Here is a 27369-nt window from a genome sequence, read left to right on the forward strand (position 1 = left end):
TAATCATGTGTCTTTGTTCTTTAGAACCACCTTATTTTGTTACACGCTTGGAACCTGTTCAGGTGACAGTTGGGGATTCTGCATCATTACAATGCCAAGTTGCTGGCACACCAGAAATTATTGTATCATGGTACAAAGGAGATACAAAACTAAGAGCAACTCCTACCTCTAAAACGTACTTTAAGAACAATGTTGCCACTTTGGTTTTCAGCCAGGTGAATAGTGGTGATAGTGGGGAGTATATCTGCAAAGCAGAAAACAGTGTTGGAGAGGCTTCTTCATCAGCTTTGCTTTCTGCTCAAGGTGAATATTTCATGTTAACACATTTAAAAAGTTGCATAACTAAAGGGTTTGTTTTTTTCAGTAATGAAAAGTCTCCTCTTAGGAACATTCTCTTCCTCTAACTGACCTGTTAGAGACCACCCCGTTTAGACTTCCCTCAGCATTGATTACCTTTCACCAGTGAAAGTCTGGCTGGAAATTCATTCCTAATGCTAATCTTTAGTTAACTAGTGCTCTTTCTAAGGGATACAGATTTCTGATTCTTCCCCTTCAGAATAGGGCATTCATGAATGTAGTTATTCTTCCAGCTCTTCCCAATGGAGAAAGTGTGAGATTATAAATGAAATGTTATGGCCAATTTCTATCCTCATGTATAATTTTGTAACCACATTGACTGATAGTCCACATCCTGGCAAAGCTCTCCCTTTACACCAGCCCCTAAGCTAAATGATATAACAAATAATCTCCTTGATTCTTTGTGGGTTTCTTACTGTTTTTTTATTATGTAAGTTGGTTGAAAATAATGACTGGATCTTCCAATGTATCTTTTTGTAAATCTGCCCAATCTATACCACAATACATGTCCTCTCAGGCAGTGTTTATTGGAGAATTCCACCAACGATAGATAACTTCCCAAAATTTTTGTTGTTCGATACTTTCTTTGCAGAGCGTAAACTTCCTCCTTCATTCACACGAACTTTGAGAGACATTCATGAAACTGTTGGCTTACCAGTTACATTTGATTGCGGCATAACTGGCTCAGAACCTATTGAAGTATCCTGGTCTAAAGATGGCGTACATATCCGAGATAGCTACAGAGTGCAAACTTCCTTCTTAAATAATGTAGCAACTCTCCAGTTTTTGCAGACTGACAAGAGCCTTACTGGGCAATACACTTGTACAGCTTCCAATGCTATTGGAACTACTTCTTCCAGTGCCAGGCTCGTGCTTACAGGTTGGTTGATTATTAAATAATTTCCCTTTAATGTCACCAGGTCATTTTAAAATTTCCATCTTAAATTAAAGCAATAAGTGCAACATTTGTTTAACAATATGGTTTTAAGAAATTGAGCTTTTAAAAGCTATACATGTTTTTTTGTTTCTTTCATCCTGTAGAAGGGAAGAATCCTCCATTGTTTGACATCCCAATTGCACCCGTGGATGCTTTTGCTGGGGATAGTGCTGACTTTGAATGTCACATATCAGGAACTCAACCAATTAAGGTCACTTGGGCAAAAAATAACCAAGAGATACGGACTGGAAGAAAATACCAGATCAGTTACATAGAAAACATAGCCCATTTGACAATTCTGAATGCTGGCAATGCAGACTCTGGAATGTATGCATGCCATGCTAGCAATGAAGTTGGAAAGGACTCTTGCGTAGCTCAGCTTAGTATTAAAGGTATTGCCTGATTCACTTGTATGATGTCCACATTGAATTCCTTTATATCTAAAAGAAACAAGTCTTGTTGCTATATAATTTGGAGACCATTTTTTCAATCTATGGATTAGAAAATGTGTATTGAAATTGCTGTCAGAAGAGATCTAGAGGTATTAGAATGTGAGTGTTGAATTGAGGAGTGGAGATAATGTTTTCTTCAATCTTCTTTTCTTTAAATATTTACAGACTTTGTCATCTTAAATAGTTTATAGAAAATTCTAGTTTGTTCCTTGTTTATACATAAATTGTTCATTTATTAAAGGAATTTTTCTTAAAAGCAGTATAAGATAAGTGATATTTTAATTACTTCGTAACTAGTAGAACTCTACATCCATTTAAACAGTGTCATGTTTTGCTGTTCTAAGAGTGCTACTCTCTGTGTACTTTCTGTAAAAAATAGAATTTTGTTTAACGGTACGCAAGCAGTTTTATAACAACATATAGTCATAAAAGGTATTTCTTGAAAAGTCTTCCACTGAATATTTGATCTTAAAATTTAATTTTAGAATTTAAGGACTATGTTCTTTTCTTTCAGAACGAAAAATTCCACCTAGTTTTACAAAGAAACTATCTGAAATGGTAGAAGAAACAGAAGGGAACATCCTTAAACTTGAAGGCTGTGTTTCTGGTTCTCAGCCTCTGACCATTGCTTGGTATAAAAACAATCAAGAGATCTATCAGAGTCCTAATTGTGAAATATCATTCCTAAACAACAACATACTTCTGCAAATTAAGAGCGCAGGGCAGGCTGATGCTGGCTTATATACCTGCAAAGTGTCCAATGAAGCAGGAAGTGTATTGTGTACTTCTTCTGTTGTTATTAAAGGTTAGCTGATTTAATGTTTTGCCTCTCTGTGGTGTTAGTTTTCTTTATCAATGTGTTAGCTGTCAAGATATGTCTTCCAGAGCTAATTGAATAATTCTTTCTAGGAGTCTTCTATTTAGGCCATGTGTAATTGTTTTTAAACACTATTAAATTCAGTACAGCATAACAGTGAGATAATGACAGCTACTTCTCCTTTAGATACTCAGGCAGAACTCTCATGAGCTTCAATGTGAGTTCTGTATCTCAGGATAGAATTGAGCACAGTCTGTCTATTTCTTTTGACTTAAAATGTGGTACTAATAATATAATACAAAATAGTGATGATTTCCTGCAGACTTCTTCATTTCCGTTATTGAACAGTATTACACAAAACTTGCTGCTATCAATACATATTAACAGCAAATAATAACCTGAGGCTGTGCATGTTATGAATGGCTAGATCTTTACAGTAAGCCAATAATATTTCTGGCAATTATATAAATTCAAGACCATACTCAGAATATTTATTTACTAAAGTGTGACAGATTTTTCCAGGACAAAGTCAGCATTTTAAAAAAATAGCTGAAAACATTTATGCAAGAGTTAGTCTTTTTTTTTCTCTATACTGTCCTTTGGGATCTAGTCTTGCTTATCTTGTATGCCTAATTCCGATAAATTATATGTCTGTGGAAGTCCATATCCTTAATATGCATTCCTAGCATTTTACTTCATGTGCTTAGACTGTATTTTTTTAAATAATTTATTTAGCTTTTAGCAAACCTAGTGCAAATACATTCCTTACTCCACTGCACGTCTTTCTCTGTGTTGAGCATTTGTTTTTCTTTTCTCTTTTCCATACTTAATTTGATGTGTGTCCTATGTTAAAGTAATAATAATGACTAGATTACTCATAAAAATGAGAATTAAAGTTTTTAACAACAAAAAAGAGTTCTGGCCAAATCTTTAGTGGTATAAATATATAATGTCCCATTATATCCATCAAATATCTACTCGTCTTTTCATGTAGTGTCAGTTTTGCTATGCAAGGAGTGCAGCTTTTCCTTTTATTGTTGGAAGGATCAGAACAAATCTATCTATATCTAAATTTGTACAGTGAGAGAAGTTTGCTGTGGCAGTTTGGGATTGAACAGTAATTGTTGTTGCAGTATAGAATCATAGAAATTTAGGGCTGGAAGGGACCTTGAGAAGTCATCAATTCTAGCACCCTGTGCTGTCGCAGGGACAGGTAAATCTTGACCATCCCTGACAGGTATTTGTTCAATCTGTTCTTAAAAATCTCCAATGATGGAGATTCCACAACCTCCCTTAGAAGCCTATTCCAGAGCTTACCTACCCTTATAGTTAGAAAGTTTCTCCTAATATCTACCCTAAATATTAATTGCTGCAGATTAAGCCCATTACTTCTTGTTCTAGAGACCCTCAGTGGACATGGAGAACTGTCCTCTTTATAACAGCTGTCATAAACAGATAGCTAAGGGTTAATGTCTCTTTCACCTGGAGCACCTGACCAGAGGACCAATCAGGAAACCGGATTTTTTCAACTTTGGGTGGAGGGAATTGTGTGTCTGAGGTCTTTGTTTTCTGGCTGCCTGCTTCCTCTGAGCTTTGGAAAAGTAGTTCTGTTTTCTAATCTTTTGTTTCTAAGTGTAAGGACAAAGAGATCAGATAGTAAGTTATATGGTTTCTTTTCTTTGGTATTTGCATGAATATAAGTGCTGGAGTGCTTTGATTTGTATTCTTTTGAATACAGCTCTGAGCATATTTGAAGATTACTATCAGATTCTTCCTCAATCTTCTTTTTCAAGACTAAACTTGCCCATTTTAAGAAAAATTTTTCCTCATAGGACAAGTTTTCTAACCCTTTTATTTATTTTTTTTGTTGCTCTCATCCCACTCTCTCCAATTTGCCCACATCTTTCATAAAGTGTGATGCCCAGAACTGGACCCAGTACTCTAGCTGTGGCCTTACTAGTGCCCCATTGAATGGGACTATTAGGTCCCAGGTTTTACATAGGACACTCCTGTTAATAAACTCCAGAATATTAGTCTTTTTTGCAGCTGCATCAGATTGTTGACTCATATTTAATTTGTGATTCCCCAATAATCCTCAGATCCCTTTCAGCAGTAGTATCACCTATCCAGTTAATTCTCATTTTGTAGTTGCACTTGTCTTTATTGAATGTCATCTTGTTGAATTCAGACCATTTCTCCAAATTGTCAAGGTTGTTTTGTATTCTTATCCTGTCCTTCAAAGTGTTTGCAATTTCTCCCCAGCTTGGTGTCATCTGCAAATTTTCTAAACATACTGTCCACTCCTTTATCCAAGTCATTAATGAAAACGTTTAATAGCACTGGACTCAAGACTGACCCCTGCCGGCCTCACTAGATACATCTTCCCCATTTGACAGTGAACCATTCATAACTACTTCTTGAGTGTGGTCTTGAGTAAGGTGTGCTCCTACCTTATACTAAGTGCATCTAGACCACATTTCCCTGGTTTTCTTAAGAGAATATCATGTGTGACTGTATCAAAAGACTTATTAAAATCAAGATGTATCACATCTACTGCTTCTCCCTATCCACTAGCCCAGTAACTCTGTCAAAGAAGGAAATTATATTGGTATTGGCATGATTTGTTCTTGAAAAAGTCGATGCCAGCTGTTCCTTATAACCCTATTATTTTCCAGGTGCTTACAAATTGATTGATTAATAATTGTTCGATTATCTTTCCACATATCAAAGTTACTCTGACAGGTCTATAATACTCCAGGTTCTCATTGTTCCCTTTTTAAAGATAAGTAGTATGTTTGCCTTTCTCTAGTCTTCTAGGACCTCACTAGTCCTCCCAGGAGTTCACAAAGACTGACACTTTCCTTCATCTTTCTCTTAATCCTAATTTATTTACGATCCTCCTCTTATTGAACTGATATCTCTTCCTAGCTGTAACTCATTTTGTGACTTAACCTTTCTGATTTTGTTTCCACATGTTTGTACTATTCTTTTAGTAATTTGTCTGGGTTTCCACTTTTTATATGATTCCTTTTTGATTTTGGCCTCTTACTATTCCTTTTTGATATTGGCCTCTTACTATTCTTCCTATATTTCCTTCGCATCAGGATACTTTGCAGTGGTGCCTTTAATGTTGTCTCCCTGAGAAACTGCCATTTCTCCTCAACTCTTTTTTCGCTTGGCTATTCTTCCCATGGGACAATACCGATCAGTACTCTAAGTTTTATTGAAATCTGCTTTTTTTGAAGTCTTAGCTCCTGTGCTTTAGTTATTTTAATAGTCTTTAAGAATGAGTGCCAAATAATTACTGCATTGATAGAAGATGGACTACATAAAGCTCTCTTCTTGTATGCTTGTGAAAACCAGACCTGTATGTATCAACACACATTGCTTATCATTCTCTTACTTGTAGATACAACTGACTTGTTGGAGTCAAGATTTCATTTATTTCCTGTGTTTCTCTCTCATGTTCATAACACACATTTCTTTCTTGATTATTTACTAAAATATTTTCCAATTCCAGAACCAAAAAAGCCACCAGTGTTTGACCAACCTCTTAGACCAGTGACAATAGCAGAAGGAGATATTTTGCAGCTCAGCTGCCACGTCCAGGGATCACAGCCAATCAGGATTCAGTGGCTGAAGGCTGGAAGAGAAATAAAAGCTTCAGATAAATGCAACTTTAGCTTTGCTAATGGAACAGCTCTTTTGGAACTCACCACAGTTAGTAAAACTGATGCAGGCGAATATGTGTGCAAAGCTATAAATGTGGCTGGAAGTGACTCTTGCAAGTCAAAAGTGACAGTGAAAGGTATAGTAAAAGAGAAAAACCATGTCTTGTGATGGCAGTTTATACCAAAACGACAATGCTCACATCTTTGTTTTCTGCGAATTAAGTGGTTCATAATCAAATAGAAAATAACCAGTGTCTTTGTTAGATCATAAAATATTATGTAATCGGAAATACTGGCCTTATTGTAGCATTATATTTAATGATAATTAATATAACACCATAAATATACAATGTATACATTAGAAGGTCCGTGTCAAATGAACATTAGATCCCCACCCTGAGGGTTTAGAATTTAACCTTGCAGACAAAACAAAGGGTTTGAGGCAAGACCAAGCCGAGAGAGTGGGCTTCAATCTCCAGAGCATGCATGCTCCAGGGAGAAGATGGGGGTTTAGGCATGTCTTGTAGGACATTACCAAGGGAATTTGGTATATTGTCAGGGAGAGTGCTCCATGCCTATGTGGCACCATGAGACACAGCACAGTCTGGAGTGAGCCAGCCAAAAAAATATAGAGTAAGGAACAAGGCTGGGGAGCACATTAAGAAAGAATTCTTTGCCCAGCTCATAGACTCATAGACTCATAGGTCAGAAGGGACCAATCTGATCATCTAGTCTGACCTCCTGCACAAGGCAGGCCACAGAACCCCACCCATCCAATTTTATAACAACCCCTATCCCAGGACCGAGTTATTGAAATCCTCAAAATTGGTTTGAAGACCTCAAGCTGCAGAGAAACCACCAGCAAGCGACCCGTGCCCCACGCTGCAGGGGAAGGCGAAAAACCTCCAGGGCCCCTGCCAATCCGCCCTGGAGGAAAATTCCTTCACTACCCCAAATATGGCGATCAGCTAAACCCTGAGCATGTGGGCAAGAGTCACCAGCCAGCACCCAAGAAGGAATTCTCTGCAGTAACTCAGTTCCCATTGCATCCAACATCTCCCCGCAGACCACTGAGCAGACCTATCTGGTGGTAATCCAAGATCAATTGCCCAAATTAACGATCCTATCATAACATCCCCTCCATATACTTATCAAGCTTTGTCTTAAAGCCAGGAAAGTCTTTTGCCCCCACTACTTCCCTCGGAAGGCTGTTCCAGAACTTCACTCCCCTAATGGTTAGAAACCTTCGTCTAATTTCAGAGGCAGTAGTGCAATTAATTGGGCTGAGCTATCCAAGCTTGAACCTAGACAGCACCCTCACTAAATTGAAGTTAATACAGTTTGGGGATGAGACTCTCTCTCTCTCAAATATTTATCCCACCATCACTATTGCATCTGAGCTCTTCACAGTCATTAACATATTAAGGTAGCACCACCCCTAGAACAGAGGCAGCAGTGGGCCTAGAAGTTGCTCAGACACTTTAATCTTCTAGCTGTAGGCTGATGATAAAACTAAGACACCTTGTAGGCCAGGTCTTTAAGAAATGAGCAGCAAGGAGAAACCCCTTGGTACTGTCCTGTGTGGAAGCTGCTGGGTAATAGCTGATGAGAACTTTTGAAAATCAGGCCATTTATTTATGTGCCAAGCTGTTGATTTAAGAGCCTAAATTAAAGTCATCCATTTTTGAAAATCTTAAAATCTGATTCTGATGATGTTTATACATTTACATTTTACACGGTGTGACAGAGATAAGAATAAGCCCTACAGTGTCTGCTTCCATCTTAGGAAATCAGATGACAACTTATTGAAAGTCATCGGAAAGTATTTGGCATTTTTTCTTTCATACACGCACTGCATATGCTGCTTTAGTAAGTGGATTCAGCTACAATAAAAAATATTCCTATTCAGGAGACTGAAAAAAGTTGTTACACCTGAAAGTGAGCTGTTCTATAAAACCCTCCATCTTAATTCTTAAAACCTATTTTCTAGAAAAACCAGCCGCTGCACCAGCAGCTAAGAAAGCACCAGTGGATGGAAAGCTGTACTTTATCTCAGAGCCTCAGAATCTCAAAGTTATGGAAAGTAAGCTTGTTTTTCCAAAAATATGTCATCTTCTCTATTTGTTGTATTAGGTGTATAATGATATCTCCTGCTGTCTTAGACATGTGAAAGATGAGCTTCTTGATTTTGTATTTTTCTGTAGAGAGTGTTGCAACGTTTATTGCTAAAGTTGGAGGTGATCCAATCCCAAATGTTAAATGGACTAAGGGAAAGTGGAGACAACTCAACCAGGGAGGTCGTATTATCATCCAGCAGAGAGAAGATGAAGCCAAACTAGAAATAAAGGATGCAACAAAAACTGATTCTGGAATGTACAGATGTGTAGCTTTTAATGAACATGGTGAAATTGAGAGCAGTGCCAACCTACAAGTTGAAGAACGAAGGCAAGAAGTAATTGAAGGAGATCTGAGAGCAAAACTGAAGAGGTAGGCATAAGAATTTTGTCTAGATTTGTCTATAATCTCTACAGTGGGGGATACTTTAATTTTATCTCTGATCCAGATGTAATTATTAGTATTCACACTGTATTGAACGGATTGACACCAATTATATATTGGCCTTGATCCCATCAAGACGTACTCATATCAATAGTCTTTCAGTTAGCTAAGAATCCCCTTGAAGTCATAAGTAGCGAGCACTTATCCTACAAACTATTAGGCACAGAAGGCCTCTCCAGCACTAACCATTAGGCTTGCTCTATACCAAACAATTTTAAGCAGACTTGGTTTCCCAAAGGATTCTCTTAGAAAGGAGAAATATTGTGCATGTTTTCTAATTAATCCCCTTGCTTAAATAGTACTCCAACCAAAAAGAAGGAAGAAGAGGAAGAGAAGCCCATTGATATCATGGAACTTCTAAAAAATGTTGATCCTAAAGAATATGAGAAGTATGCTCGCATGTATGGAATTACAGATTTCCGTGGCCTCCTCCAAGCCTTTGAGCTGCTAAAGCAAAGCCAAGAAGAAGAAAGTCATAGATTGGTAAGACCTAGTCAGACTGTGGCATTGGGAATGTTAAAAGTAACATAGTTTCTGGCATCAGGCTTGATGTCCTAGCTGTGACATCGCTGTATGCATAAGAGATTCAGATTCCAATCCTATCATGTCTCACTCTGCGAACTCCTGGCATGCTCAAGCACTGGGTGAGGCAGTGCTGCTACCAACAGTGACCCTTCTATCCAAGTAAGTCCTGTCCCTATGTCTTTGTCCAGAGGATCTTGGTGACATGGAACGTGTAAGATGGGCTGGTAAGGAGCTTAAAGTGAGCTATGGGTTTGCAGAAAGTTCAATTAGAGAGATACACAACTCTCCAGACTTCTTATGGGGGGAGCAGATATAAATATATGGATCCTAGCTATTTCCCAATAGTGTTACTTCATGTTAAACCATGTCATGTATTTCTCCAGGAAATTGAGGTAACAGAGAGAGCTCACAAAGAAGAACAGGAATTTGACGAACTTGTATCATTTATCCAGCAAAGACTCACACAGACAGAGGTGAAATGATGGTTTTGACTTGATAGTAAAATATTTAACCACATAATAGGAAGTGTGATCTTGGAATGAAGACTGAACCTTTTAAAATCATATTTTTCAGCCTATTACTCTCATCAGGGATATTGAAAACCAGACCGTTTTAGCAGATGAAGACGCTATATTTGAATGTGAAATTAAGATTAATTATCCAGAAATCAAACTCTCCTGGTACAAAGGAACTCAAAAATTGAATTCTAGTAACAAGTATGAAATAAAAATTAAAGGTGATCGTCACATACTCAGAATCAGGAACTGCCAACCTGCAGATCAGGGGAATTTCAGAGTTGTCTGTGGTCCACATATTGCTAGTGCAAAGCTAACTGTGATTGGTAAGTGTACATTTAAAGTTTCTATTTGAAGGTAATTTACACTCTTAATTTAATACTATCTGATTTCTACTAATACATATATATATATATATATATATATATATATATATATATATATATATATATATATATATATATATATATATATATTAACCTGCTGATAGACCCTGCAGTTGAACGGAATCTTTGTGATTCTGCTTTCAAGGAAGGACACACTTGTGCCCTGATTTGTCAGTTCTCTATCCCAAATGCCAAATCTCAGTGGTATAGAAATGGAAAAGCCAATAATACAGGAGGGAGATATCCAATACAAGTCTCAGATTTCTTGTCTTCGTTTGCATTTACAGCACAATTTTCTTTCTTGTTTTCTAAAATACTCTTCTTTTCAAGCTATGTGTTCATTCTTGTCATGCTGCCACCACGTATATCACTGGCGAGTGTAAATTCACATTTTGTAGATATTTCTACCACTCACCACACTCGAAAGTCTGTGCTTTTGATTAGATAGTTCATTAATTTAAGCATTTAATGGATCAGTGCAATTTAGTGTATCATCACATTTACCCTTTTCTTTGATTTTATAGAACCGCCAACGATTATAACAAAGCTAGACTCCTCTAGAGTTGTAAAAGAGCATGATTTTACTAGATATGAATGCAAAATAGGCGGCTCTCCAGAAATCAAAGTCACCTGGTACAAAGATGAAACTGAAATCCATGATAGTGAAAAATACAGAATGTCCTTCATTGATTCCATGGCAGTCATTGAAATGCACAATCTCCGTGTGGAAGACAGTGGAGACTACATTTGTGAAGCTCGCAATGCAGCGGGTAGTGCAAGCACCAGTACCTCATTAAAAGTGAAAGGTCAGAACTTCTGTCTGTGTGTCTTTCTGTCTATGATTTCTCCACTTTACTTGCAGTTAAAGAGTAAAAATATTATCTTTAGTCAGATAGGTGAATAGAAACTTCTCAGAATGCAGGATACATATCTTACCAGTGTGCCATGGCATGAAAGCCATCTCTTATTGTGACTCATATCTTTACTCTTCCATATCAGTCCAACATAGCAATACAATTTACTCTTTAAATGTTCTTTTCTCTGTTATGTCCTGAACAGAATTAACAGAAAACCAAATTTCTGTCTGTTTTCATAGCACCCCCTGTTTTCAGCAAGAAACCCCATCCGGTTGAGACTTTGAAAGGTTCTGATGTCCATCTTGAGTGTGAGCTTCAGGGCACTCCTCCGTTCCAAATTTCATGGTATAAAGACAAAAGAGAAATTAAAAGTAGCAAGAAGTACAAAATCATGTCTGAGAACTACCTTGCTAGTATTCACATCCTTAGCGTGGATGCCACAGATGTAGGCGAATATCATTGTAAGGCCGTAAATGATGTAGGAAGTGACACTTGCATTGACTTTATAACTCTAAAAGGTTTGTATAATGATTTACACATCAGTTATATTCCTAGCATCATGTCATTCTCTTCACTCTCTTCCTGCACTCTCCTTGAGGTTTTAACATGACGTATCTTCTCTTCACCAGCACCACCAATTTTTGTGAAGAAGCTCAGTGATTTCACTGCTGTAGTAGGGGACACAGTTGAGCTGCAGGCCACAGTAGAAGGATCCCAGCCCATTTCTGTTCTGTGGCTGAAAGACAAAGGGGAAATCGTTAGAGAAAGTGAAAATCTTTGGATTTCCTATTCAGAAAATGTTGCAACTCTACGGATTGGAAAAGCAGAACCAGCCAGTGCTGGAAAATACATCTGTCAGATCAAAAATGATGCTGGAGTTCAGGAGTGCTTTGCCACTCTGTCAGTTCTAGGTTGGTGACAGGGAAACAAAAAAAATATGGAATGATATTTTAATCTCACTTAACAAACTGATTGCATCTCTCATCCTGTTATCAAATATGGCTGTGATTTGCATCTCATTTCAGAACCTGCAGTCATTGTGGAGAAGCCCAGCCCAATGAAAGTCACCTCTGGAGACTCTTGTACTCTAGAATGCACAGTGGACGGCACACCAGAGCTCACTACTAGGTGGTTTAAGAATGGGAAAGAGCTGTCTACTAATCAGAAATACAAAATTAGCTTCTTCAACAAAGTGTCTGGACTTAAGATCCTCAATGCAAAAGTAGAGGACAGTGGGGAGTATACTTTTGAGGTGAAAAACAGTGTTGGCCAAAGCAGGTGCACAGCTTCAGTGCGTGTTTCAGGTTAGTTGATTAACTTGTGAATTATCTTTGATTCTTACAATTTCTTTAAAAGGCGTTACACAACACGCTGCTTTCTTCGGTGTCACGTCAGGTTTCTGCCACTTTGGGAAGACTCACTGCTAATGTGACTTAAGGCACCCTATGTGGGCCCACTAATGTTGTGGAGATCATTGAGGGAGGGAGTAGGTTGAAGCCTTCATCACATTTTTCACCTGTCACAAAGATGAGAGTGTTGCTTAGGGTCAGTCTCATCAATTGAGTCTGCATGTCCCAAATGATGCAATACTGTTCTTCTCCTTATAAGGAATTATTGAAAAAATAAAAGGAGAAAGGTGATCCTCAGAAGGGATGAGATGACAGATTTCAAGAGTATCCTACAACTCGTTCTTATCTTCTCTCACTACCTCAGGCCTCGTGGGGTGGACATTATGCTTCTTAGTATTCCCTGACACCAATTCAGATGTGCCAAAGGAAAGTGTGATATTTCTGCTAGATGACTGGAAACCATCTCCCTTTTAAGTTATACTGTTGTAATATTTATAGCTGTGTTTTATCCTACACAGATCGCATTATACCTCCTTCTTTCACAAGAAAACTGAAAGAAGTTAATGGTCTCTCTGGTTCTTCTGTTGTGCTGGATTGCAAAGTATCTGGGTCACCACCTATTTCTGTTTCCTGGTTCCATGATGGACATGAGATCACTAGTGGAGACAAGTATCAGATGACTCTCACAGACAATACTTGCTCTTTGAAAGTGAACACACTAAAGGAATCTGATATGGGAACTTACTCATGCACAGCTACTAACGTAGCTGGATCTGATGAATGCAGTGCATATTTGACTGTTAGAGGTTAGTATCCAGGACAAGGTGGAGCTTTAAAATATAAAATACTTTTTTTGCTGGCAATTTACCTTTTTGGCTCTGTCCCATGATTCTAACCACCAGTATTTTGTAAGGGAATATTTTACTCTTCATCAAAGTGCACTTCTCTTTTCTATGTGTCTTTAGAACCTCCTTCTTTTGTGAAGAAACCAGATCCCCTGCAAGTTTTATCTGGGACAAATATAACTTTTACCAGTATCCTAAAAGGCACCCCTCCACTGGATGTTAAATGGTTCAAAGGTAGCATTGAACTAGTACCAGGACACAGATGCAACATCTCCTTGGAAAGTTCGGTTGCAGAACTGGAGCTGTTTGATGTACAGCCACTTCAAAGTGGAGACTACACCTGTTTGGTCACTAATGAGGCTGGCAAAATTTCTTGCACAACTCAGCTCTTTGTAAAAGGTTTGTCAGGCTTGACATTTCACACATTTCTTTAAAAAAATCTCTTGGTGTCAACTTTTAACTTTTATCTTCATAATGTTCACTATAGAACCAGCCAAATTTGTGAAAAAAATGAATAATCTCAATGTGGAGAAAGGAAAACCATTAATTCTGGAATGCACGTATTCTGGTACCCCTCCAATTGCAGTCTTATGGAAGAAAAATGGATACAGAGTAGTGCATTCTGCCAAATGCAGCATCACCACCACAGAAACATCTGCCATACTGGAAGTTCCCAGCAGTAAAATAGAAGATCAGGGACAATACACTTGCCACATTGAGAATGATTCTGGACAAGATAATTGCCACTCTGCAGTCTCAGTATTAGGTGTGTCCTCATTCCACAAAGAATCTTTTTTATACTAATGGTCATTGTGGTATTTAAATTGTGGAATTAATCATATGTCTTTGTTCTTTAGAACCACCTTATTTTGTTACACGCTTGGAACCTGTTCAGGTGACAGTTGGGGATTCTGCATCATTACAATGTCAAGTTGCTGGCACACCAGAAATTATTGTATCATGGTACAAAGGAGATACAAAACTAAGAGCAACTCCTACCTGTAAGATGTACTTTAAGAACAATGTTGCCACTTTGGTTTTCAGCCAGGTGGATAGTGGTGATACTGGGAAGTATATCTGCAAAGGAGAAAACAGTGTTGGAGAGGCTTCTTCATCAGCTTTGCTTTCTGTTCAAGGTGAATATTTCATGTTACCAGGAATAAAAATTTACTTTCTTCGGGTGTGGTGTTTCAGGAAAGAAGAGTCTTTTTTCAGAAACACCCAGTGTCTTTACATGACCAGTTAGAAACTACCCATGTCAAGAGGCCCTGCAGCATTCATTATCTTTTAATAGCAAAGAACTGTCTGGGAAGAAATTCCCATGAAATTGTCCTGTGCTCTCTCTAAGACATAGAGGCTTCTGTGTCTTCCCCTTCAGTTTAGGGCATGTCCCCAGTTATTCTTCTTGCTCTTTCCACTGTAGAAAATATGAGACCATTGATCAAACGTTAAGGCTAAGTTCTGCCTTTATTTACAACTTTGGAACATGGACTTCAATCAGACAGGAAGGATGCAACTGGTTGTACTTTTCCGAGCATCCCTGGCAGATCCCTCTCTTCACATCAATCCCCAAACGAAATGGTCTAACATATAATCTCTCTGATCTTTTGTGGGCCTCTTACTGTTTTATATTAGGCAAGTTGGTTAAAAACGATAACTGGATCGTCCAGTATCTTCTTGTAAATCTACCCAGTCTAGATCACAATAGAGTATCTTTGTAGGCAGTGCTTACTGGAGAGTTCACCAAAGCTGGATAACTTCCTAAAGTTTTCATTGTGCAATACTTCTTTCCTTGCAGAGCGTAAATTTCCTCCTTCATTCACACGAACATTGAGAGACATTCATGAAACTATTGGCTTACCAGTTACATTTGATTGTGGCATAACTGGCTCAGAACCTATTGAAGTATCCTGGTCTAAAGACGGTGTACATATCCGAGATAGCTACAATGTGCAAACCTCCTTCTTGAATAACGTAGCAACTCTCCAGTTTTTGCAGACTGACAAGAGACTTGTTGGGCAGTACACTTGTACAGCTTCCAATGCTATTGGAACTGTTTCTTCCAGTGCCAGGCTCGTGCTTACAGGTTGGTTGGTTATTAAATAATTTCCCTTCAACATCAACAGATCATTTTAAAATTTCCATCTTAACTTAAAACAATAAGTGCAACATTTGTTTAACAATACGGTTTAAGCAAATTGATCTTTTAAAAGCTATACATTTTTTTGTTTCTTTCATCCTGTAGAAGGGAAGAATCCTCCATTGTTTGACATCCCAATTGCACCTGTAGATGGTTTTGCTGGGGATAGTGCAGACTTTGAATGTCACATATCAGGAACACAACCAATTAAGGTCACTTGGGCAAAAAATAACCAAGAGATACGGACTGGACGAAAGTACCGGATTAGTTATGTAGACAACATTGCTTATTTGACAGTTCTGAATATTGACAATGCAGACTCTGGAACCTATACATGCCATGCTAGCAATGAAGTTGGAAAGGACTCTTGCGCAGCTCAACTTAGTATTAAAGGTATTGACTGATCCATGTGTATGAATTCCTTTATAGCTAAAATAAATAAGTCATCTTGTTGCTAGATAAGTTTGAGACCATCTTTTCAATATATGGATTAGAAAATGTGTATTGAAGTATGTATTAGGAGGAACTGAAAGGTCTTTGAAGGAAAGTGTGGGGAGAATTGTGAAGAAGAGATAATGTTTTCTTTAGTCTACTTTCTTTGAAAGTGTACAGGCTTTTTCATTTTAAGTGCTTTGTACAAAATCTGGTTTGTTCCTTGTAGCTTATACATAGGGTCTTGATTTTGTTTAAAGAAGGCATTTTTCTTAAAAGCAGTATAAGTAATTTTTTTTATTATTTTTTAAATAGCAAAACTCCACATCCATTTATACAGTGTGGTATTTTCCTGTTCCAAGAATGGTGTTCTCTGCATACCTTTTTGTTTAAAAAAAAATGTGTATACAAACTGTTTTTTAACATATAGTAATTAGAGGTATTTCTTGAAAAGTGTTCTACTGAATATTTGATCTTAAAATTTATTTTTAGAATTTAAGGACTATGTTCATTTCTTGCAGAACGAAAAATTCCACCTAGTTTTACACAGAAACTATCTGAAATAGTAGAAGAAACAGAAGGGAACATCCTTAAACTTGAGGGCCGTGTTTCTGGTTCCCAGCCTCTGACCGTTGCTTGGTATAAAAATAACCAAGAGATCTATCAGAGTCCTAATTGTGAAATATCATTCCTAAAAAACAACATACTTCTGCAAATTAAGAGTGCAGCGCAGGCTGATGCTGGTTTATATACCTGCAAAGTGTCCAATGAAGCAGGAAGTGTATTGTGTACTTCTTCCGTTGTTATTAAAGGTTAGTTAATTTCATATTTTGCCTCACTGTGGTGTTAGTTTTCTTTATCAACATGTTAGCTGTCAATATACGCCTTCCATAGCTAATCAAATAATTCTCTCTAGGAGTCTTATCTTTGGGCCATATATAATAGTGTTCGAACAATATTAAATTCAATACAGTTTACACAATGAAATAATGGCCCCAATTCCTGCTTTAGATACACAGGCACAACTCTCATGAACTTCAATGCAAGCTCTGTATTTCAGGATAGACTTTGGGCACAGTATTTCTATTCCTTTCACCTTAGAATATGATAGAAATAGTATACCACAAAATAGTGACTGCGTTCCTGTAGCTTTCTATATTTTATTTAGAGAATGGTATTACACAAATCTTGCTGCTATCAATATATATTAGTAGCAAATAATAACCCAACACTGTGCATGCTATGAATGGCTAGAGGTTTGCAATATGCCATAATTATTCCTGGTAATGAAACCAGACCACACCTGGAATATTTGTTCACTAAAGTGTGATGGATTTTTGTGGGACAATGTCAACATTTCTCAAAAATAGCTCATTTAACATCTAATTATTAATGCAAGAGTCAGAGTCTTTGGGGTTTTTTTGTTGTTGTTTTTGGTTTTGTTTTTTACTTTTTGCATACTGTCCTTTGGGACCTATCATGCATACATAATCCCAATTTATCATATATCTTTAGAAGTCCATACCCTTAATATGCATTCTGAGCATAGTACATAATGTGTTTAGAAAGTATTTTGTGAATTATTTATCTAGCTCTTAACAAGTGTAGTGCAAACACACTGTCTACTCCATTGCATGTCTTTTTCTTGTACATTTGTTTTTTTCCTCTTTTCCCTACTGCAATATGATGTATGTCATACTTTAAACAGTAACGTCAAGATTACTCATAAAAATGAGCCTATGCTGACACTTCATTTGAACCTCCATTAGTGTTTTGCAGGGGAACTGTATGGAATGAGCAAAGTAAAACGTGCATGAGATGGTTTTATTTTGGCCTATATTTACACCTGTGCAACTCTCACATAAACTAACTAGTTTGGTCATGCATACCTGACGGTAGAGTTGTGACATACCTGCTCTGCAAATGCATGATTGCCTACCCCAAGCAAAGAAATATTTTAGTGGGTCCAACACCCTGGCCTGGTTTTCAAACACCTGCATTGCCAGGTGATTTCATATGGAATAGTAGTGCTCAGCTCCTCCACACATCAAGAGTCATAAGATAAAACTTTTATCCCTGCCAAATAGGACAACCAAACTGAGGAGTAGCCAAGTTACATGTGGCGGATCTTCACGTGGTGCCAAAAATACATCAAGCCATTTTATCTTCCTCTATTTGCAATCGTGATTTTTCCAAACTCATCTGCTAATGCATAAGATCAGGATGGATTGACCCTCTGCTCTTCCCATTACATTGCCTTTTATATTATGTCAAATGATATTGTGAGACATTATGTGATGTCACCCAAAAGACATACATTTAACACAGTTGAAATTAAAAACCTGTAATACTGGTTTCTTTTTGCCTACATTAATGTCAGTAAATTTGCTCGCGTATCTTTCCCACCAATTGCATTGTCACTGTTCCTCACTCTTGCTGTTGAGGGCATCCAGGATGGGATTGAGTTAAACCACAAAAGCAAGCAATTAATTTGACTTTCTAGGTTAAAGTCAGATTAATGTTGCTTTAAAATTTATGTCAATGACGATGAGGTAACCAGTTATATCAGGTGTGAACTATGAATTAAGATTGTAAAAACAGATCAGCTTGAACATTTAGTGATCTAAAAACTTGAGGTCCCATAATATGCATCAAATCTCTACTCATTTTCTTTTCATGTAATGGCAGTTTTGCTATGCAAGATGTGCAGCTTTTCTTTCATTGTTGGAAGGTTCAGAACAAATGCATATATGTCTAAATTTGTACAGCCAGGGCAGTTTGCTGTGGTACAATGGACTTCAGCAATAATTGCTTTTGTAATATATTGCATTGTTTAGTCTTATAAAAAGTGCTTAAGCAATATATGAAGAATAGCACTGGTGCTTTAGTTGTTTTAATATTCTTTAAGAAAGAGTGCAAATTTATACTACTGCACTGAAAGAAGATGGAATACATAAAGCTCTCTTCTTGCATGCTTGTGAAAAAGTACATTTTCCATACTATTTTTTCTAATACTATGTAGCATTAGTATTCTCAGAAACCAGACTTGTATGTATCAACACATATTGCTTATCATTCTCTTACTTGTAGATACAACTGACTTGTTGGAGTCAAGATTTCATTTATTTCCTGTGTTTCTCTCTCATGTTCATAACACACATTTCTTTCTTGATTATTTACTAAAATATTTTCCAATTCCAGAACCAAAAAAGCCACCAGTGTTTGACCAACCTCTTAGACCAGTGACAATAGCAGAAGGAGATATTTTGCAGCTCAGCTGCCACGTCCAGGGATCACAGCCAATCAGGATTCAGTGGCTGAAGGCTGGGAGAGAAATAAAAGCTTCAGATAAATGCAACTTTAGCTTTGCTAATGGAACAGCTCTTTTGGAACTCACCACAGTTAGTAAAACTGATGCAGGCGAATATGTGTGCAAAGCTATAAATGTGGCTGGAAGTGACTCTTGCAAGTCAAAAGTGACAGTGAAAGGTATAGTAAAAGAGAAAAACCATGTCTTGTGATGGCAGTTTATACCAAAACGACAATGCTCACATCTTTGTTTTCTGCGTATTAAGTGGTTCATAATCAAATAGAAAATAACCAGTGTCTTTGTTAGATCATAAAATATTATGTAATCGGAAATACTGGCCTTATTGTAGCATTATATTTAATGATAATTAATATAACACCATAAATATACAATGTATACATTAGAAGGTCTGTGTCAAATGAACATTAGATCCCCACCCTGAGGGTTTAGAATTTAACCTTGCAGACAAAACAAAGGGTTTGAGGCAAGACCAAGCCGAGAGAGTGGGCTTCAATCTCCAGAGCATGCATGCTCCAGGGGGAAGATGGGGGTTTAGGCATGTCTTCTAGGACATTACTAAGGGAATTTGGTATATTGTCAGGGAGAGTGCTCCATGGCTATGTGGCACCATGAGACACAGCACAGTCTGGAGCGAGCCAGCCCAAAAAATATAGAGTAAGGAACAAGGCTGGGGAGCACATTAAGAAAGAATTCTTTGCCCAGTTCAGAGGCAGCAGTGGAATTAATTGGGCTGGGCTATCTCAGCTTCAACCCACATGGCCCTCTCACTCAATTGAAATTAATACAGTTTGGGGATAAGACTCTCTCTCTCTCTCTCTCTCTCTCTGTCAAAGATACTTTATTTTTTACCCATTCTATAGCATCTGAGCTCTTCAGTCATGAACATATTAAGGTAGCACCACCCAAGCATGGAGCAGCAGTGGCCTACAGCAGTTTAGTCACTTTAAACTTCTAGCTGTAGGTTGATCATAACTCTAAGAAACCTTGTGGGCCAGGCTTTTAAGAAAGGAGTGCTAAAGAGAAGCCCTTTGTTACTGTCCTGACCTGGGAGTTGCTGGGTAACCAACTAATCAGCACTTTTGAAAATCAGGCCACTTATTTATGTGACCAGCTATGCATTTAAGAGTCTAAATTAAAGTAATCTATTTTTAAAAAATCAGAATGCGAGTCTGATGTCATTTACATTAATGTAAATTAAAATTTATATGCTGTAACAGAGATCAGAATCAGGCCAGAGTGTCTGCTTCCATTTTAGGAATGAAATGACAACTTATTGAAAGTCATTGGAAAGTACTTGGCATTTTTTTCTTTCACACACGGACTGCATATACTGATTTAGTAGATGGATTCAGCTACAATAAAAATATCCCGATAGTACATCCCTTCCCATTCAGCGGAGTAAAAAAAGTTGTTATGCCTGAGCTGTTCTATTAAGCCCTCCATCTTAATTCCTTAAACCTATTTTCCAGAAAAACCAGCAGCTGCACCAGCAGCTAAGAAAGCACCAGTGGATGGAAAGCTGTACTTTATCTCAGAGCCTCAGAGTATCAAAATTGTGGAAAGTAAGTTCATTCTCCAAAAATGTCATTTTCTCTATTTGTTGTATTGCAATATGATATTATCTCCTGCTGTCTTAGACGTGTGAAAGATAAGCTTCTTGATTTTGTATTTTTCTATAGAGAGTGTTGCAACATTTCTTGCTAAAGTTGGAGGTGATCCAATCCCAAATGTTAAATGGACTAAGGGAAAGTGGAGACAACTCAACCAGGGAGGTCGCATTTTCATCCAGCAGAGAGGAGACGAAGCCAAACTAGAAATAAGGGATGCAACAAAAACTGATTCTGGAACGTACAGATGTGTAGCTTTTAATGAACATGGTGAAATTGAGACCAGTGTCGAACTTCAAGTTGAAGAACGAAAAAAGGAAGAAGTAATTGAAGGAGATTTGAGAGCAAAACTGAAGAGGTAGGCATAAGAATCTTGTCTAGATTTGTCTACAATCTCTACAGTGGGGGATACTTTAATTGTATCTCTGATCCAGATGTAATTATTAGTATTCACACTGTATTGAACAGGTTGACACCAATTATATATTGGCCTTGATCCCATCAAAACGTACTCATATCAACAGTCTTTCAATTAGCTAAGAATCCCCTTGAAGTCATGAGTAGCAAGCACTTATCCTACAAACTATTAGGCACAGAAGGCCCCTCTAGCACTAACCTGTAGGCTTGCTCTATACCAAACAATTTTAAGCAGACTTGGTTTCCCAAAGGATTCTCTTAGAAAGGAGAAATATTGTGCATGTCTTCTAATTAATCCCCTTGCTTAAATAGTACTCCAACCAAAAAGAAGGAAGAAGAGGAAGAGAAGCCCACTGATATCATGGAACTTCTAAAAAATGTTGATCCTAAAGAATATGAGAAGTATGCTCGCATGTATGGAATTACAGATTTCCGTGGCCTCCTCCAAGCCTTTGAGCTGCTAAAGCAAAGCCAAGAAGAAGAAAGTCATAGATTGGTAAGACCTAGTCAGACTGTAGCATTGGGAATGTTAAGAGTAACATGGTTTCTGGCACCAGGCTTGATGTCCTAGCTGTGACATCGCTGTATGCATAAGGGATTCAGATTCCAATCCTTATCTCACTCTGCGAACTTCCGGCATGCTCAAGCACTGGGTGAGGCAGTGCCACTGCCAACAGTGACCTTTCTGTCCCAGTAAGTCCTGTCTCCATGTCTTTGTCCAGAGGATCTTGGTGACACGGAACCAGTAAGATGGGCTGGGAAGGAGGTTAAAGTGAGCTATGGGTTTGCAGAAAGTTCATTTAAAGAGATACACGACTCTCCAGACTTCTTGGGCAGATATAAACACATGGATCCTAGCTATTTCCCAGTAGTGTTACTTCATGTTAAACCACGTCATGTATTTCTCCAGGAAACTGAAATCACAGAGAGAGTTCGCAAAGGAGAACAGGGATTTGAGGAACTTGTATCATTTATTCATCGAAGAGTCACAGAGACAGAGGTGAAATGATGGCTTTGACTTGATAGTAAAATATTTAATCACATAATAGGAAGTGTGATCTTGGAATGAAGACTGAACCTTTTAAAATCATATTTTTCAGCCTATTACTCTCATCAGGGATATTGAAAACCAGACTGTTTTAGCAGATGAGGACGCTATATTTGAATGTGAAATTAAGATTAATTATCCAGAAATCAAACTCTCCTGGTACAAAGGAACTCAAAAATTGAATTCTAGTAACAAGTATGAAATAAAAATTAAAGGTGATCGTCACATACTCAGAATCAGGAACTGCCAACCTGCAGATCAGGGGAATTTCAGAGTTGTCTGTGGTCCACATATTGCTAATGCAAAGCTAACTGTGATTGGTAAGTGTACGTTTAAAGTTTCTATTTGAAAGTATTTTATACTCTTTAATTTAACACTCAGATATCTACTAAAATATGTATTTTAACATGCTAACAGCACCTGCAGTTGAACGGAATCTTCATGATACTGCTTTCAAGGAAGGACGCACTTGTACCTTGATTTGTCAGTTCTCTATCCCAAATGCCAAATCTCAGTGGTATAGAAATGGAAAAGCCATTAAGATAGGAGGAAGATACTCAACACAAGTCTCAGAGAAAATACACAAACTAATCATCAAAGATGTTAGAACAGAAGACCAGGGACAGTATACCTGCAAGCTTCAGAATCTAGAAACAACTGCAGATCTAACCATTGAAGGTTTGTAAACAGATGGAAATCTCTTTGTTATGGTTTCTTGAGTTTCTTGATGCTTAGTTAACAGAAGATGGACCTGATGGGAAATTCTGCTGATCCATTCCTTTGAAGGAGATACCACTGCCAGGATAACCTAATAATATTTTATTTGTGTAATTAATATGACCCATTACTCTGAAACACTTTAATTTGAAAAAAGAATGAGGAGTACCTGTGGCACCTTAGAGACTAACAAATTTCAGATGCATGCAGGGGAAAAATATAGTAGGAAGATATATATATATATATGTATATAAAAATACACAGAGAACATGAAAAAATGGGTGTTGCCATATCACTCTGAAACTTTGATCTGTGTTATGTTTATCCTGTTTAGTCTCCTCTTTCTGAGATGTTTATATTTTCCTGAGGCTTCAAACTTCCGAAGTGCCTATACACCAAGCATTCTTTATCTTTTCTTAATTGCTTTAATGACTTCTCTTGAATACTTCTTATAATAATCTTGTTGTGGCAATACTCTTGTGTCTTCTTAACTTCACTCCTAAATGAAGCACTTCACAGGAAATAGAATGATGAATACACATTTCTTTGTATTTCTTTTTTCTTAATTTCCTTTTTCAATATCCTAGTAGATGTCTGTTGTTCGTTTATGGAATTACAATAAATTATATACAGTAAATCCTCACTTAAAGTCATCCCGGTTAATGTTGTTTCGTTGTTACGTTGCTCATCAATTAGAGAACATGCTCATTTGAAGTTGTGCAGTGCTCCCTTATAAGGTTGTTTGGCAGCTGCCTGCTTTGTCCACTGCTTACAGAAAGAGCAGCCCATTGGAGCTAGCGGGTGGGGGCTTGGAACCAGGGTGGACTGGTATCCCCCCATCAGCTCCCTGCTCCCCTAAGTTACCTTTGCAGCAGCCACCCAGCAGGCTATCAATTTCCAGGCAGTTCAGCGGTCCCTCCCCCCACTTCCATGTGCTGCTCCTGCCCTCTGCCTTGGAGCTGCTCCCAGGAGCCACCTGCTTGCTGTGCAGGGGGGGCAGAGAAGGGGGGATTAATATCAGAATGTCTCCTTCCCACTTGCTCCTGTCCTTCGTTTACCCCATCTCCACAGAGCAGGGTGTGGGGGGGGACAGACACAAAGGGCTCGGGACAGAGGGAGCTTGCTAGCAGCAGCTGCTGTCTCAACTTGCTGATCTACTCAAAAAGGCAGTGTACTTAGAGTGCGGTCAGTGTACTCTCTCTCTCACACAGGGTGTGTGTCTCTGTCTCTGTCTGCCATGCTTTCTCCTCTCCCTCCATTTGTGCTGCCTTGTAGAGTGTGAGGCTACATTAACAGCAATGTTTAACCCTTAAGGGCTTAGCTGAGAGTTTGTTCATCATTTAGCAGCAAGGCATTCCCTGGGAAATATCCCACCCTCTTCCACCCTCTGACTTCACCACCTCAAACAAGCTTCACAATCATCATAGCTGTGTACAGTATTAAATTGTTTGTTTAAAACTTATACTGTGTGTGTGTGTGTGTGTGTGTGTGTGTATAGATATAGATATAGATATAGATATAGATATAGATATAGATATATTTTTTTTCCTGGTGAAAAAAATTTCCCTGGAACCTAACCCTCCTATTTACATTAATTCTTATGGGGAAATCGGATTCGCTTAACTTTGTTTCACTTAAAGTCTAGTTTTTCAGGAACGTAACTACAACGTTAAGTGAGGAGTTACTGTACAAACCAACAAAGGTCTATTGCAACAAGGATAACGAATATATTTTTGTTTTGTTTCCAAACCAGCTGAGCCCATTCAGTTCACAAAGAGCATACAGAATATAGTGGTGAGTGAACACCAGTCTGCAACCTTTGAGTGTGAGGTCTCTTTTGATGACGCAGTTGTGACATGGTACAAAGGCTCCATTGAACTGCGGGAGAGTCGTAAATACAGCTTTAGAAGCGAAGGTCGCTGTCATTATATGACTATCCACAATGTCACTGCGCAAGATGAAGGTAACCTTAATGGGATGTTTCCATTGTCACTGTTTTTTCTCATTGTTTGTGTTTTTTAACAATCACCATGAGGTATATATCAAAATGCTTTCATTTTCCAGGTGTGTATTCTGTAATTGCTCGTCTTGAACCAAGGGGTGAAGCAAGAAGCACTGCAGAGCTTTATCTGACAACCAAAGGTTAGTGCATGTAGTAAACAGGTTTGAGAGTGTAGCTACATACAAGATCTGAAATTGTGTGCTGGAGAGCGAAAACATTCTAAATACAAATCTGTTGTTCTTTTGCAGAAATGAAACTGGAAGTGAAGCCACCAGGTAAAGAAAAAATTGAGAACATGTCTATGGATCATCTGGCACTGATTTAATTTTGTGTCCTCCTTTATTTTTTGTTTTTGGAACCCTTATTTCTGGATTTGGTTTTAGTTCACCAAGGCTAATATACTGAGAAGGAATTTCCAGATCTATAAAGGAGGATTTTTCCCATAGGTAGCAATTGTGAATGTTGTGATGACTCCGCAATTATTGAGGAATTTATGGGCCTGGGGTCCTCTTGCATATTATGGGAAGCCAGCTTCCCCCCTTTCCTTGGGGCTGAGAGTGGACAGTTAATTGAGCATGGACTTACAATGCAATATAGTGAAGGTTAGGGAAGGAATAAAAAAGCAACCAAATAGACGAACAATATATCATAGACAAGGAAAGTGATCATTCTAATTGTACTTAATAATGTTCCTTTCTGTGTGTGTGGGGGGGGGGTGTATGAGAAAGAGAGAAAACCGTCTAAAATATTAGAATCTAATTTTAAAAAAAACAAACCAGAATATAAGGATTTAGGGTGTGATGTAATTAAAATGATAATAAAATTTAGGTGTGTGTAACTTGGCTAAACTATGACTGAGGAAGAGGACATGATAATGATCCATATGCATTTCTATGATGTTAAATCAAAAGAGAAGGAAAAATTGCACAAGGTGGTCCAACAGGATATAAACAGGTGTCATGGATGAAACTGAAGAGAGGAGATATAGTCTGAATGTTTCCTAATGCGGAGGAGTAACAGCCTGTAGAACAGTTTCCTGTGGGAAGAGGTGGAGGTCCCATCTCTTGAGTCGTTCAAAATTAATCCTTAGAAAATACTGTAACCCAGTCCTAGGGATTGGACAAGTTCATCTGAATCTCTACTTTATACATTTCTATATATTTTGACTTTCCAGATGTTCCTGATGCCAGAGTTGCAGTTCCAATTGAAGCACCAGCTGAAGGTAAAATGAATAACCAGATTTTTATAATGGGATTTCTCTTTAGAATCTAGGCAAAAGTACAGTGGGCAGTTTGGAGATTCAGGAACCTCAGAGAAAATCTAGGATTGAGCAGTGTTCAAATTTACCCCTCTCTGAACAAAGCTTGAATGATCAGGGTTTGCTGGGGGAGGCAGTGGCACTGTTACTTCCGGTGCTGGGTATGCAATAGTACCCACTGACTTAAATAATTGTCAGAGTAGACTGGTCAAGTAAGTATGAGCATGGGAATGGTCCCACTATCATGGGGAACTTTCCTGGCTTCTGTACTACCCTGGGGGAACCACACAGCAAAAAGATGTGTCCTTGCTCCAACTCCCTTTGCCCAGATGCCTGCCTGACCTTGAGGACTCCTCTTCCACTCTCCCGTGTGGCAACCCTCGTAACCCCAATAAGGCAGGGTCACTTAGGACAGGGGTCATGGTGTCCCCTCTCCAGGGTACTCTCTTACACTGGCCACTTTCCTGACCCACTGATCATTACATTAAGTTTAAACCAAATACAACTTATTTAACAGCAACTGTAAATAAAATAAGGGGAAAATGGAAAAGGTTAAAGGAACAAGGGGCTGGGGATGGGGAATAACACAAAAACAGTTTCAGCTACTGAATAAAAGTTCACAGCCTATTCTTCACATGCCCCAGGCCTCCCTCCCAGGATCTGGCTGTGCTATGGTAATACAGTGGGTAAAACACCTACTCAGATGGAAGCTACACGCTTTCTGACTCTAGGTGGCAGGACCCTTTTCCCCAGCATTAGCCCTCCTGTGATTCAGGGCCCCGTTTTCCACCCCTCTTGAGTCCGGCCTTCAAGGCCCTCTTGCCTGGTGATGTCTCCCTCCACTGGGCCCTCGCTGCCTAGGGCCTCCACCTTCCTCTCCCCGGCTGCTCACTACTCTTGGCTCCAGTATTACTTGTGGCACAGAAGGCATCCACTGCCCGGCCCTGGCCCTGCAGCTCCCTGAAGTAGCTCAGCCCTGGCTCACCGTCGGCGTGGCTGGTCTCCACTGCTCCATCTGGGCTCTGGGCTGCTCCAGTTCCCCTACTCTGGCTCAGTGCTGCTGCTGCCTACTTCCCAGACCAGCTCTGGCTGCTGCTGCTCCTCTTCCAACTTAGCTCTGCCTTCTCTGTCTCTGTACTGCTCTTTC

The 27369-nt window shown here is 38.5% G+C and overlaps 1 protein-coding gene across 1 annotated transcript in view; it reads left to right on the forward strand.

The window, feature by feature from the left end:
• Window positions 1–27369, forward strand: part of TTN (titin) — a 308951-nt gene that overhangs the window by 107477 nt on the left and 174105 nt on the right. The window contains 32 exon segments of the mRNA XM_030580102.1: window positions 25–303; window positions 950–1237; window positions 1399–1686; window positions 2261–2551; window positions 6084–6371; window positions 8225–8317; window positions 8439–8721; window positions 9093–9276; window positions 9702–9791; window positions 9892–10159; window positions 10744–11025; window positions 11316–11594; window positions 11706–11987; window positions 12102–12380; window positions 12944–13231; window positions 13391–13669; window positions 13758–14036; window positions 14128–14406; window positions 15069–15356; window positions 15516–15803; window positions 16364–16654; window positions 19044–19331; window positions 20643–20735; window positions 20853–21138; window positions 21510–21693; window positions 22108–22197; window positions 22298–22565; window positions 22663–22923; window positions 24716–24925; window positions 25027–25104; window positions 25213–25239; window positions 26139–26186. Of these exon segments, the coding sequence (XP_030435962.1) occupies window positions 25–303; window positions 950–1237; window positions 1399–1686; window positions 2261–2551; window positions 6084–6371; window positions 8225–8317; window positions 8439–8721; window positions 9093–9276; window positions 9702–9791; window positions 9892–10159; window positions 10744–11025; window positions 11316–11594; window positions 11706–11987; window positions 12102–12380; window positions 12944–13231; window positions 13391–13669; window positions 13758–14036; window positions 14128–14406; window positions 15069–15356; window positions 15516–15803; window positions 16364–16654; window positions 19044–19331; window positions 20643–20735; window positions 20853–21138; window positions 21510–21693; window positions 22108–22197; window positions 22298–22565; window positions 22663–22923; window positions 24716–24925; window positions 25027–25104; window positions 25213–25239; window positions 26139–26186 (7299 nt within the window).

This window comes from Gopherus evgoodei, chromosome 11 (assembly GCF_007399415.2).
Source record: "Gopherus evgoodei ecotype Sinaloan lineage chromosome 11, rGopEvg1_v1.p, whole genome shotgun sequence".
Taxonomy (NCBI): Eukaryota; Metazoa; Chordata; order Testudines; family Testudinidae; genus Gopherus; species Gopherus evgoodei.